Source organism: Lathamus discolor, chromosome 4, assembly GCF_037157495.1.
Source record: "Lathamus discolor isolate bLatDis1 chromosome 4, bLatDis1.hap1, whole genome shotgun sequence".
Taxonomy (NCBI): Eukaryota; Metazoa; Chordata; class Aves; order Psittaciformes; family Psittacidae; genus Lathamus; species Lathamus discolor.
The window spans coordinates 74,457,626-74,472,242 of NC_088887.1; the positions used below are offsets into that span (position 1 = coordinate 74,457,626).

Genomic DNA, 14,617 nt, shown 5'->3' on the forward strand with positions numbered 1-14,617 from the left:
AAGGAGAGGCTGGGTGATCTGCAGCCACCTTTGTCACTTGGAGAATGCTTAATAAGGGCAGTTAACAGCTTCTTACCATGTCCTCATTTTCTTCTGAGTGAAGCAACATAAGCCTTTACCATCAAAGCAGTGGAATGCTAAGGTGTTGCAGTGAAGTTTTCACTTCTTGCATGGAAAGATGGAATCAAGCAATTTTAAGATTTGTCAGTGTTCCAAGGAGAAGTCAGGGTGGGTTCTTGTGGTCCATTTGCTTCAGGAATTCTGTTTTATTGAGTGGGTGGTTTTTACAGTCCTGTAGTACTTCAGTGCTACTAAATCTACAGTTTTGGGGGAGTTTGGGGGGGACAGTTAGCTGGTTAAAGGTACATTGTTGAAGGAGTTGTGCACTGTTTTGGAAATGCAGTTCCTTGATCAGTTTGTGGTTGGTTCCCCGGCTCCCTTAGTGTTTGTATGCTGCTTAGGTTCCCTTTTCTTCTTAGTCTCACAATAGGCTTTTCTCTGTTCTTTTTTTTTTTTAACTCTTTCTCTTTTATTGCAGAACTTTCTGATACTTGATGAGGTCTCACACTTCAAACCACAACTGCACGGTAATAATGGAAATGTCATTCTTCATGTTCAGGATTTGACTTGCTATTGGGATAAGGTAAATTTACTTCTACTAAATGTAAAGTATATTGGCACTGCAGTCATTCTAAGTCTAAAACATGTCTGCGTATATGTATAGTGTGCTAATGTTTTGTATTCCACCTTTTGTATATGAGAATCTATTTAGTGTGTTAAGCTAACGCTGTAGAGTAGTACTGAAAACACTATCAAGTGCATTTAAAATTACCTATTCCTGAATATTATACTTGAGTATCTGTGTGTTTCTTTGTGAAAGTATCTCTTAACAGGGCTGTATTGTAACTGAGATACTTAAATTGGAATTAAGCACAGTAAGGTGGAACTTAGCATGTGGGGTTTTTCTTTCTGTAAACTGAATATTGATCAGTCCACTCATCTTGAATCAGTTCAATATTATACTATTTAGAATGGAAAGCTTTAGATACTAGACTGCATGTGTTTGTTACTCTGTGTATTTTAATTCAGACTGTTCAGCTACAAATTTTTCTCTGCTTAAAATGCACCAAACCCACCAAAATGGCTAGAAAAAGAGACAACATAGAGCTGATAAATCTGTTCTGTATCCTGTTCTGTAAGAAAGGCAAAGGTTGACTGTTGTCTGTGTTTTAAAACTGCAATTTGCTATGGTAAGCAGCAATTTGTGATGAATTATTTTACGTCTTATGAGCTGCCAATATCCTTGCGCAAGACAGGCTTGAGTCTCCATAACAAATGCTGGAAGCTCTAAAAATGAATTTTGTATGTAAATGTAATGAAAATAAGACATGTCACATATTGCACTTTATATACTTTCTTTCCAGTGTGCTGTGTCTCAAGGAAGATAAAGTGTGAAAACGTGCAAATCTACCTAATAATACTACTACTCAGCTACAAAAAAGAACTGCTGTATTATTGAGCTTTACTTTTTCAGGGTTGTCTCTGCGACATAAATCTTTGAGACATTGAACGAATTCCTACAAAGTAATTGGTATTAAACTTAATGGTGAATACATTCTAATGCAAAATGGAATGTATCTCTTAGTCTCTGTTTTCTTCTCAAACCAACACAGGTAGCACTGTTAACAATTTATAGGAAATGGTTGCATAATATGCCCATAAAACACCTTCTTTTTTTCCAAGACTTGTTTATATCATTGCATAAGGCAGGGTAGTGCAACTAGAATTACTGGTTGCCTTTAGATTTTAAAAAACACCAAACCAACAAAGCACCCACAAAACTGCTGCTGTAACTTTAATTTTGTATTTAATGCGGTGTGCATGGGAGAACAGTTCTCCCAGAACTATTAAGAGCTGCTCAGAAAGTTTCTCCTACATACTCTTACAGTGATGCAAAGTAATTTTATAGAGTTTTTCACTGAAAAGATGATGAGCTGTAAGAGAGCGGAGTTAGGAAAGGAGTAATAAAAATACTCTGTCCTTTCTCAAGTAAGTGACTTAGCTTGCTACCCTGGCAAGGTTTCTCAAGACTTCTTGGATCTCTGTGCAGCTGCATGATAATTTCTTTAAAGATTGTGTGCTAAAAGAGATACTAAAAATAACTCCCCAAACCACAGCCCATGAAACCAAAATCACTGGAAGCAAAAAAAGGGATTATTAGCTAGACTTTTAGGAAAACAAGCTAACATGGTGTATTGCAGTTTATCAAAAGATAAAGAAAACCAATTAATTAATGGTCACACTCCTGTTTTAATAAGACAAGCATTATCTGGAGTCCCACAGGCTAGTCTGGTACCAGCATGGAACTGGGGATTCTTCAGTAGGGCTTTTTTACTGCTGTGCCTTAAGTTTACAGAACAGTGTCTGCTCAACTGAGCCACTTCAGATTTAAAATTAAAGCATCTGAACAGAGGCCAAATTTATCCCTTGTAATTTTAGTCACTTAAATGTGGAGCCTCAGCAGTATAGGCCTTATGTGCAGCAAATGATCTTTATATCCCTTAGATGGGATGAATTGTTCTTTCTCTTGTCTGTAGGATATGTAAGGTCTGCCCAGGCTCACCTAAGGAGCTGCTGTCCCTCAGGGGATCGTTCTTGTGTCCTGTCCTCACATTCTGTGTATCTGTCTGTTCCCTCACTTGTGCTGGTGTTAATTCATATATTTGCGGTCCTGTGGTGAACCAGTTCAGAGGGATAATGCAACAGTAAACGAATGACTTTTAACATGATATATTTTCTGATAACTGAGTCCCATGACCAACCTGTCTGCAAGATCAGGCAAGAACAAGTGGCAGAAGAAGGGAAGTGAAAGACGCAGATAGTTGACAGGGCACAGGGGAGCTGGGACATTTGCGGTAATGAGCTGTCAGATAACTTAGTTGTAATATTAGTTTGTGCTCTAATTTAAGTGCCTCAGTTTAGTGTCTAAAAATAGGTGTGATGAATTCAGGACAAATTGCCTTTAATTATAAGGAATGCTATTTTGCAAAAAATACCATGCCCCTTAGGTGTTTGCTTTACTTTCATATAGGGTGTTTGACACCTTGCAAGACTACTTTCACATTTGGGTAATAGTTTAGAAAATTGTTGAAAATTTCTATAATGCTTTTGGGCTCTTAGGATCTATATTAAAAAAAAAAAACAACTGAGCATGAGAGAAAGTATATTTGCACTTAGATGAATACAAAAGCACAACCTCAAGAGGTCTGAAGAAGCACTTGTGTCTGAAAGCTTATTTTTACTTTTTCCATATAGACTGATTGATTTAGTAAGAGATGTTTTTCTCCTCCTGCAAGCTTTGCATTGGAAAAAAACAACAAACCCAAACCACAAACACACTCAGCTGTCATAAGCCGGTAATGTTTCCCTGACCTTGGCACTAGCTGAGCACCTCAACTGTGTACTCTGGAGAGAGAAATGGGACTCATGGTAAAATGCCGATTGGGAGAGGGGTGGTGAAAAGGAAAAAAGCCCCGTTGATGCCACCTTGTGGACATGAGTAGTAGCAGCAGAAGTTGCACGACGTGCGCGAGTTTGGATTCTCAGTGTGGCTCTGATCTGTGAACCCCGTAGTGCTTCTGTGAGATGGAAGCTGCGGTGGGGGACGTGCTCGGGGCACGGTGCCGCCTGAGTATCTGTCCTGGCGCAGGTGGACAAGTGTTCTAGCCCAGCTCTCCCAGCCATCATGTGTATGGGTGGATGCTCTCCCCATGTCTCTCCCAAATAATTTGAAATGAGTTACAAGCTTCCCCTTTTGGCAGTTCTAGAACTCAGTCGTGCAGCATCACTCATGCAGAGTTAGGTGGTGGCCTCTTCAGCCTTGACCTGTAAAAGGTGGCTGGAGATTTTAAGCAGTCTGCAAGCTCTTAAGTAACAGTAATACTGAATATTCTTCACCTTGCTCTCCTTTCTTGGAGCTTAAGACTGGGGTTTGTTTGGAATATTTATAGCAATAGAAATGCTACTTCATTTTATTTTTTTTTTTTTAATGCATACATTTTCCTGTTTGCATTTTAGTGCCAGTCATGCTTAGTGTGGTCTAAGATGCATGTAAAGGCGTATCCTGTTAGAAGGGTGTTTTGCTTTAATGAGAGGGAGCTGCACCAGCCCCTTAGCTATTAAAGACATTGAGCATCCTTTCTTTCCACAAGAAAAAGGCATTTTTACAACCTTGATAGGAGAGGTGCAAAATATGTTGGGAAATAAGCTCTTATCAGTAGCGTAACATAAAGGATAAGCATACTAAAAAAGGAATGTTAAACAGACAATCCTAAGGTAGTATGTATTCACACAAATAACCCACTATGTTGTCTATGAAGAGTCCCTGAGAATCCATGTATACAAGATGAAGTTACATAAAATCAAACAGTATTTTACTGTTTTCACTCTGGATAGAGCCTTGACTAGAGCAAACGCAGACCTGGCTTTCCTAGGGCTCTACGAGCACTTCAGCTTGCCCCTCTTCCAGCATTTGTGTAGCTACCCAGTGTTGCCAGATGTGCCATTCTGGAGCTGTGAATGCTGGTGCGGTGGCCAGCACAAAGCTCTTGTTTCTGAAGCTGCTGCCCCAGCCTTGTGCTGAGCTGCAGCAGGGATGTGTGGGCTTTGAGGAAGCGCTGGTTCTGCTGCCTTGGGGTGCCTTATTCCTTGAATCCTGTTTTATCTGTGTTACTTGTTTGTGCTGAAGGATCAGGGTCTTCTGAGAGTGTGAATTACTGAAGAGGCAGAATGTATGCCTGAAAATATGGTGGGCATATGGGTTGCTAATTTGTACTGATCTGTGTGCATTGTTTTATAAAGATTGTTTTGATGGTGTGTATTTCATTACTGAGGAAGCCTAACTTTTTCTCAAATCCATAGAATTTAGAAAGCCCAGCACTTCAACAAATTTCTTTTACCGTCAGACGAGGAGAATTACTGGCTGTGATTGGTCCTGTAGGAGCTGGAAAAGTAAGTCTAATGTTTAATCCATTCTGTAGCAGTTTTATGAGTGTTAAACATGACTAGAAACTTGAAAATGTATGGTTCTTTTCTTTGTATAATAGCACATTTCAAGATACTGGCATTCAAGAAAGGCAGATGTCCTTCTGGGAGTGGGAAGATGGTTCAGAGTCAAGCAGTACTTTGTGCGTTGCTTCTAGCCTGCGTGTAAAGGGTACAAGTGCTTTTCTGCTAGCAATAGTTTGAGTGACAGGGTGGAAAATGCTGTCGTACCAATAAATACTGCTCAATCTCTGTGATGCCTTTAATGCAAGCTTTTTACTTTTTTACTCTTCCCCAGTCTTCACTCTTAAGCGCTGTGCTTGGTGAGCTGCCTAAAGACAAAGGTTTGATAAACGTTACTGGAAGAATTGCCTATGTTTCTCAGCAGCCTTGGGTGTTTTCTGGTACAGTAAGAAGTAATATACTGTTTGACAAGGAATATGAGAAAGAAAAATACGAAAAAGTTTTAAAAGTCTGTGCTCTTAAAAAGGTATGGTTTTCTCGTGGTATGTTTTATTTTCACAAGCTTATCTTTATCTTGGTGTCCTTTCAGACTTGTGGTACATGCTGCAATATATAATATATACAATTGATATTATGAGTAGCATGTGAAATAAATCCTGTCGCTTAACAGATACATGCGTAATTACTTAGGGCAACAGTGTGAAAGCAAGTTCTTGTAATTCCTAAAATTTCCACTAGAGGGAGCTGTAGCTTATGTGAAGCACGGATACATTTGTTAAAAGCTATTCCCAATTATTTAATTTCATAATCATGTTTAGCGCTTTTTGCTGGTATTAAGGTAAGTCTGTGTGTAAATGCAATGAAAGGTGGAAAACGATCAGGCTAGCACTATTCATGACTACTTTTCTGTAAATAACCTTAATGTTGTTTGGGGTTTTTCTCAGGTAAATGTAATGTATGTCATGTATTATGCATTGCTAACAGCTATCAAAAGAATCTTAGTGCTTTATATTGGAGAACTTGCTGAACCCTAGTAGTTCTGTGGAAAAATATTTTTGAAAGGTCTGTGTGCAAAGGAGTTTGTGACATGAGATATAGAAGAGGATTAAGCCAGATTTGTCAAGAAACAGACATTTTGCACGGCAGCTAAAATGGTTTTATGCAGCATGTTACGATAGTCCTGTCAGCAGCTACACAGGTGAAAAGCAGATGATTACTCTGATGAAAATTCTTGTGCAAGGTTTTTACACATGGTAGATAGAGTTTTAATATCTCCTGCTGATAGTTACTCATACGTTTTTGTCTCAACTTAAGGTTTCAGTGAGTTTGAAAGACAGCAAGCTGCATTTAAAAAAACCCACTTCATATTTGATGGTAGATTTGCCTGCATAGTTTTCTTTCAAATTTATGTATCTCAGAAAAGCTGTGAAAAACCTTTCAGAATATGTTTTATAGCTTAATATAAAAAAACTTCTGTATTTCCTGAATAGGAAATACAATAATACGACATGCCTGTGGCAGGGGGCTGGAACTAGATTGTCTAAAGGTCTTTTCCAACCCAAACCATTCTGATTCTATGATATGGAACAATGTATAATTTTGTTCTGTTACTCATAGTTCTAAGCCCTGTAAATTAACTAAATTAGTGTGATGAATGTTGTGGTTGTTTCTCTTGTATACATTGCAGTAAGAATAAATGACACATTACAGTTCTTAGGGACATTAGCAAAATAATATACTGATAGTAATTAGTTCAGTTTTATTTATTGTGACAGCTAATTCTGTTCTAGTAAAAAATAACTAGTTTTCTGTTGTACATCATAATTATTCCTTTTAACACTGAGAATTAAGTAGTGCACTTCCCTCTGGTAAAGCTGTAGAAAAAGTGAACTTTTAAGATCTCACCTGTTTTTCCTGCTTTCTTAATTATCTTTTGCTGAAGATCCAAAGTCATAAAGTAACTGCAGATATTTGATTTAGTATAAATCCTTGTATTTTAATGTGAGATAAGTTAATGCATTTCAAATAGGAAAATGCTATGTTGAAGCAGCTTTTTCAGTCTTTGAAGTTAAAATCATTAAGAAAACAATTATCTTGATATCTGTTCTTTCACATCCACAGGACTTGGAATTATTAGCAAATGGGGACCTAACAGTAATAGGAGATCGTGGAGCTACGCTGAGCGGGGGACAGAAGGCTCGTGTAAATCTGGCCAGGTTAGTGCTTTCTGCAGTTTCTAAAATTTACAAATTATCAGACTTTAGTCACTAAAGTAAACAAATGCAAGACTTCACGATACTGACTTTTCCTTAAACCTTTCAGAGCTGTGTATCAGGATGCAGACATCTATCTTTTGGATGATCCACTGAGTGCAGTTGATGCTGAAGTTGGAAGACATTTGTTTGAAAAGTATGTTGCTGCTTTATTTTAATTTAAAATACAACTGTTACCTTCTAATTCTTTAGAGAAAACCTAGAGAAAGCATTCCTGGGGAGATGGATCTCTTCATAAAACTTAATGCATTCACTTTCTGCATTTTTTTTCCTCTATTTTATGTATTTGGAAGATCTATAGGTTTTTTTTTTCCTCTGTGTCTTTCATTTTTTCTTTATTTTTAAAAGTCCCGTAAAGGTCTGTTTTGCAGATACAATTAGAATGATTGTTAAGGGAATGTATGCCATATTCTTGAGGAAAACTTCAGATTTCATACATGAGATTAGGGGTTTATGAATATTATTACTGGATGAAGGATAATATTGGGTGGGATTTTAAATCATTTATTAGTTTGAAGCTTTATTTGCGTAGTAATAAGCACTTAATTCAAGTGGCTAAAGAAAAAGATAGAATGATCTTAGATTCTTGAGAGATTTTTCATTTTGGTTCTTGAGTGGTTGATATTTCTTTTGGGTAGGTGAAACAGGGAACTGTGGCCTGCAGAGTGACTGTGGATAGCAGAAATAGAGGAGAAGAGAATGTATAAACTTGATATACATGAAAGACAGAGATACTGGACCTTCGTCTGTTCCTGAAGAAATAGGGTAGTGTTCATTAAAAGTCAGGTTCCCTTCTCAATGAATTTCCTCTTCTCTGTCTCTTCTTTCAAGCTGCCTAATCTACGGCACATAGTGGGTATGAGAATAATCCAGTTATTCACAGCCAGTGTTTTGTCCTTGCTCTTCATAGCCTGCGGCTCTTGGTATCAAAAGGTATAATCTGGAATTTATTAGGAGTAGAAGGAAAAACTTCCATTGACTGGATTCAGTGGGGTTTGGTTGAAACCTTAAATGAGAGCATTTTCTTGAGCATACTTACATCCTTTGAATTCCACTGTCCAAATACATGAATTAATTTGGTTTAACTGTTGTTCCTTCCTCTCCACCCCTAGAGAATCATAAAAACTTGTCTTGCAGAAATGGTTGTAGAATTTGCACTGACTAGCGTTGCATTTGTGTTCTTTTTCCCCATGCAGGGAGGGTTTTAGTATCTAAATTTGAAAATAGTACGTCCTACTGATGTTTGCAATTTCAACTTTAGAGATCCCTCTGAAACCCCATCCACATTTTGTTTTATTTTATTGATTTCTTCAAATAGCTACTGTTTGTTTCCATCAGCCATTACGGAGTAAGAATTTTATGATGCATAGGCTTCATGTTCATTATTCTGTGCAGGATCGTTTTCACCTGGCACGACTGATAGATGGAGTTCATTACTTCTGTAGTTGACATACTCTATCAAATTCCTTTAATGCTTGTTGAAGCTATCTTAGGCTTTAGTTGCTGGTTTTCTGTTTCTGCACAAGATTGCTCTACAACTCCAACATTTTACTGTTATCAGTACCTGAGTTCTGAAAGTTCACCCACCTGAGATGTTAACCTGTCTCTCACTTAGTCTAAGGTCTTTTCACTTTAAAGAGGAAAACAGGAAAGTACAGTAGTGCCTTGCAAAGGAGGTAGGGTTGCCTTCTCAATTTATTCTATGTTTTATGTGGGCTGTGACATTGGAAGGATCTACATCCTACTGTGAGACTGGGAGTCTGGATTTTTGTATGTGCAGAACCATAGAAGAACAGAGAAATCGTTGCTCTGCGAACACAGTGTATGTTTTGCTGGTAAATGTATGGAGATGAAGAGGAATAAGATTATCTTGAAGAATTTGAAACTCTGAAAACTAGCTGGGCTTCTTCTTTAACTTTCATTTACTTTTCCTCCCCAACTTTAGATCAGTTTGAGCAAAACAGATAAAAGCATATTATGGAGAAAACAGATGGGGTAGGGTGGGAAGGGAAACTGAGCAATGCCTCCCTCTTAAGGGAGGCATTCCCTCTTCCATCTTAAGGGAAGGCTTTTTTACAAACAGATGTTGTCTTCTGAGGACTTTGTGGCAGCTACAGAGGTGCTGGGAGTAGTAGGGAGAGTGTTACATTCAGTAGCTCACTTTGAAAAGCAGGGCAGGGCATGTTCTTTAATGCTTCCTGAATAATGCTAGACGTGCCGAGAAGAGAGAGAACTTGGGCAAGAATGATTTTTTAGAACATGCTGCTGAGGAATGTCTGAGACACCACTTCATGCAAGCCTCCCCCAGGAGTCCAAACCACAAGGCATAAAACAATGGACAAGATGGAAGAAATGGGGGATTGTTTAATGAGAATCTGAAGTGGATATTGTTCAGTTCACTCTCTTTTCTTTTTTTTTTCTTCTTTCCCTTGTTATTTTATATTAATGTTTAATTTTTTTAGAAGTGTCTCGTCTGTGTGTTTAGAAAGATAGGTATGTTCCTAGTAATTTCCTGAGGCTATGGTCTGTGGATGGCTGGTTCATGACATGTGTTGCTTCTCCCCATTCTGTTCAGCTACTGCAGTAAACATTTTACAATATATGAATACTTTTCAAATGAGAGAGAATGCGAGAGCACAGCTTCAGTAGGAAAGCAGTCCATGATACTTATAAGGGGCTGTGTCTTGTGAGAATTTCTTCATAACATAGACAAGTTGTACCGTGGATGATGAAGCACATAAAGCCAGCTTTCCAATAACTTCCTCTCTCATGGTCAGATTCTGTGGCACTTCTAAGGTATGAATTGGGGATTCCCTATTTCTGTGTTATTTTTAGCCTCTTTTCTTGTGAGTTCTCTTGATAGTTAACAGTAGGCATGCTACAGCCTTTGCTCAGTGGGGAGGCACCAGTATAGTTCTATGTTTTTGTATATATTTATGTGTGTATATGGAAATATGCATATATATTCACATATATATAAAAATAAAAATAGCTTTTCATTAACTTTTAAGGAACAATTTTTTGGGAATTCTAATTTTGAAATGCAGGACAGTCATACAGCTACAGAAGTACTTTTCTGTGTATGACGAAGCTTGGCATAGCCTGTGATGTTCTAAGAAAATCATTCAGTTGTGCTTGTTAGCAAGCATACAAGTAGAAACAGCATAGCAGAAGTAGGTGTGGATTTTCCTGTGTCTGGCAGACCAAGAAATTTCCTGGTCTCCCTGTGCATCTTTGTAAACATATTTCTATTATTTATATGGTTTCATATAATGTTTGGATAGAAATCAAATTGTGTCCCATCATCAGTGATACTGACTCAAAAATTGTGTTTTAAGAGTGCGATTTGTATTCTGGCAGTCTGTGGAAGTCCGATGCTCTTCCCTAGTTACTGTTCTTGTATCTCCTCCGAAGACAAGAGCTGTATGTGGCAGTCTCCGCTGACGATCAGCCTGATTTCTTTCTGTTCCTCCTCTGTGCTTGTACGAGTTGCAAGACAGTTCGGGAATCTTTTAGAATCAGACCTAAGTTTGTGATGATACTTGGGAGTGGTCTGCACAGGTGTGTCATTCCTACTGTAAAACAGAATTCTGCCAATTTATACTTCTTTTTAAGCAGGAGGCTGTTTTGAATGTATGATCATTTGTCATTTCTTTCTCGCTCTTGCCTCTGGAACTAGATAAAAGCTGCAGAAGAAATCACCACATTTATCACAGCACAGTAGTGAACTTTAGCATCTGTCAGACGGAGCACCTTAGTAATAAGGCGGTGGCTTCCTGTAGGAACTCAAAGGACGTGTAACTGGGGAATGGGTCATGAGATAACCCTTGAGGCTGACTGGAGAGTCACCTGGCAAGTTGACCAGGTGTCCTGGAACATAAACGCTCTCTATTACCATCTGAGGTAACCGGGCATTCTTCTGCAAGAAGAAGGGAGCAGACATGGTTTTGTAGCAATGGTGTCCTTCATAGTTGCAGAAAAATGTGAGGAAGAATTGAACTGACAGCACAGGCGAGTGGCAAATGCTATCATGAGAAGTTAATGACTTAAGAGATACTGAGTTCCTCAGTGGGCTCTTACCTAAGCCCCAGAAATGCTTGAGGGGAGGAGCAAAATGAAGTAGGGAAAATGAGTAAAAGAATTCTTTAATTTTGTTTTTCATTAGATAACACAGATCTGAACATTTACTTTGTCTGTTTAAAGTAATTTGTTCTTTGGAACTCATTTATGAGTTCATGAATGCTTCCAGTCTTGTATCTCAAAAAAGGGTATGCTTGTAGATCATAGAATCATACAATGGTTTGGGTTGGAAGGGACTATAAAGATCATCTGGTTCCAACTCCCCTGCCATGGGCAGGGACACCTTCCACTAAACTGGGTTGCTCAAAGCCTCATCCATCCTGTCCTTGAATACCTCCAGGGATGGGGTATCTAATGTAAAGCTGCATCTCTAATCATGTTGCTCTTTTTTAATATTGGAACTTTGAGCAAAAAGCACTGTTACAGTGGTGTAGGTGATTAAAAGAAAGCAGAGCTCATCAGTCCTGTAAAACTAGCAGATAAAAGCTAGCATGTCTCGTTTCTGTAGAGGGATTACAGACACAATCAGTGTGTCAAAGGAACCAAGCAAAAGTAACTCTGGCATTTACTTGCTGGTGCTGTGTTTAAAGGTATAGATGTATTACATGCATCTATGACATACTTTGTCCTCTGATGACAAGTGTACAGAGGAGTTGGTGTGTAAAATTAAGGATTTCACTCTGTTCCCCTTCAGGTAGGATCTCTCTAAATCAAGGGTATCTCTAAGGCTTCCCACTTTGTGTTTCCTGCCTGGTCCATGCCCATTATGCCTCTTGATACCACTGCAGTGGTTACAGCCCTAATAAGAAGTATTGGGCAAACTTGCATGCCCTGTACATCTCTTGTATTACAGGTGTTGCTCTTAAATACATATTAGTCATACCTTTACATTTCTATGATACAATTGAAATTCCATGAGCTTTGTTGTATATATTGTAGGGAATTAGTATGTTGTAGTAATGTTGCTTAGGGTTATAGTAATTGTTGTAGTAATGTTGGGGGGTTTGGGCTTTTTGCTGTTGTTTTTTTGCTTGTTTTTTGTGGGGTTTTTTTTTGCTTTATGTTGTGGTTTTTTTCAGGAAGTGAAAAGCAATCACTGCTCATTGCGTGTTTTCCAAAACCTAAAGTTTTAGGTTTTATCTCACCAAAATGTTTTGAGGTTCTGTGAGGTTTTTGGTGGGTTTTTTTTTTTTGTTTGTTTTGTTTTGATTTGGGTCTTTTTTGTTTTGTTTGTTCATTTTATTTTAAATACCACAAAATCAAGCAAAAAAACCAACAACAACCCACTTGTAGAACCCCAGTGTAGTTGTGTGCTTTAATGGTGTGTGGGTGCAGTTGCAAAACAGAATTATGAATACTAAACCAGAAATGGGCTCAAGAGGGAGGTATGCAAATTCCTGTAGGAAACGTTCACAAAGAGCGACTTAAACACCAAGATCTCTAGCTCAAAAAGTCCCTAATAAATGGACTCTGGAAGCTGGAAAAGTATACCAAAGGAAGCATCACTATGTTTATGTATATACTTTCTCCAGGTATTCACTGCTGACTGGTGCCTGGGACAGGGTAATGGATTTTGTGGACCAGTTGTCCTGTACATTAGTCCAGAGGAGGCAGGGACTTCTCACGAGATGGAGTTAAATGGCTAGGGGGCATAGAAATAGAAACAGCATAGTAGAAGTAGGTTTTTTTTGTCTCTAGCAAACACATCACACTTTTTTTTGTAAACTTCAAAATGTACAAAACCAACTGAGGGATTCCTTTCCCTAAGCCACTTAAATTTAAAGGGAGAGGAGAGGAGAGGAAATGTAGTAAGTATATTAATATAGCAAAGGCTTTATGCCTGTGAGCACTTCTGTGTGCTTTAATTTTGTTTCAGTGGTTACTTCTATTGAAATAAAGTTAACTGAAGTTAAACTGGGATGTGAACTTCCAAAAAGGAGAGGGAAAAAAGAATGGCAAGGAAGAAATTAGAATCATTAAAGAGGAGACACTTTGCAGAGGTGAAAGAAAGCTGGTTCTTGGAGATAAAAACTTAAAAAAGATTAAAGAACAGCTTGTCTCAAATAAAAGAAAACCTGATAGGGAAGGAAGAACACATGCAAGAAAGCGCCGAGACACTGCCTTTGCATAGGAGCACTGTGTTGTTGGAGGCCCCCCTTCCGAGAAAGTGTCTTCTGCTGCATGCTCTGCAGTAGCAAAGCTCAAGCTAATTGATATTTTTCCTAATTATAGAGAAGTCTGTTGTCAAAGAGCAATGGTTCTTTCAAATGGGCAATAGTGCAACATGCAGAAAACCCCATCCAACATCTGCGCGGAACACTTCTGAGTTTAAATTGTTTCTAGCTTGGGGAAGAGGATGCAACTTTCATAGTCCCTTCATTCCCCTTTTTCTTGTACTGAAGAGGCTGGAGAACCTTTGGGTCTTCTCTGTCTGGATCTCGTCTGGCTGTGTGCACACTCATGTATGTGTTTGTGTATTTGATAAGTGTGCCAATGGCAACTACAATTTGTGTAGTAGTTTGTCCTGTTGTCATGCATTAAATGTGCTGGCAGTCTAACAGTATGCTTCTTGAGAGTAACAGAGAAGCACAAAGAAGGTGAACTTTGTGGGGTTTTAGACAGCAAGTAAAAAGGTGGTGGCAGTCTGGGCATACTCCAGCAGATGTTGGAACCCTTGGACCAGGTATGTAGCCTGCCAAGGCAGGCTTTCCCTGGATTCTCTGTATCCCTGAGGAAGGAGGAACACTGTCAGATGGTGTTTCACCTGCAACTGGGTGCTTCACCTAGAATCGATGTTTGCTTTTCTTGAGCTACACAGAGCAGTATTTGTAAAAGTAGATGAAACTAAGCCTTAGTGAACCGGTTTTGTTTTGTGTTTTTTTTTTCTTTCTCAGTTCTAAGACAATACCAGGTTCTAGTAGAATTCATTTGAGTTCTCTGGGTTTTATGCCAGCCCTTTTATCACATTCAGTTTTGCTGAGCCTTTCTTTGAAGTCTGGCTTCGACCTTCTATGGCAGCCAAGGCACTGTACAAACTAAATGCTTACTGTAAACTGCAGAGTGGATATTGTCAAGTGGGAGGGAGGATATTTTAAAAAAGGAAATAATTAAAAAGGTTTTGAACATAAAACCGCAGTAATTCAATGTTTTGAAACAGACATTAAGTATCTACTTAGTATTTTACTAGTTTTGCAACTTCTGTGCTTCGTGATGATACAGTATTTTAAATGGCAAAATTTTCTACTGAGCTGTCTGAG

The 14,617-nt window shown here is 38.5% G+C and overlaps 1 protein-coding gene across 6 annotated transcripts in view; it reads left to right on the forward strand.

The window, feature by feature from the left end:
- Nucleotides 1-14,617, forward strand: part of ABCC4 (ATP binding cassette subfamily C member 4 (PEL blood group)) — a 152,339-nt gene that overhangs the window by 30,657 nt on the left and 107,065 nt on the right. For all 6 annotated transcript variants that reach the window (XR_010612358.1, XM_065678058.1, XM_065678062.1 and 3 more), the window contains 5 exons: nucleotides 539-643; nucleotides 4,921-5,010; nucleotides 5,342-5,533; nucleotides 7,129-7,223; nucleotides 7,330-7,416. Coding sequence is in view for 5 of the 6 variants with exons in the window: in XM_065678058.1 (XP_065534130.1) it covers nucleotides 539-643; nucleotides 4,921-5,010; nucleotides 5,342-5,533; nucleotides 7,129-7,223; nucleotides 7,330-7,416 (569 nt within the window). In the remaining variant the exon portion in view is untranslated. The remainder of the gene's footprint in view (nucleotides 1-538; nucleotides 644-4,920; nucleotides 5,011-5,341; nucleotides 5,534-7,128; nucleotides 7,224-7,329; nucleotides 7,417-14,617) is intronic.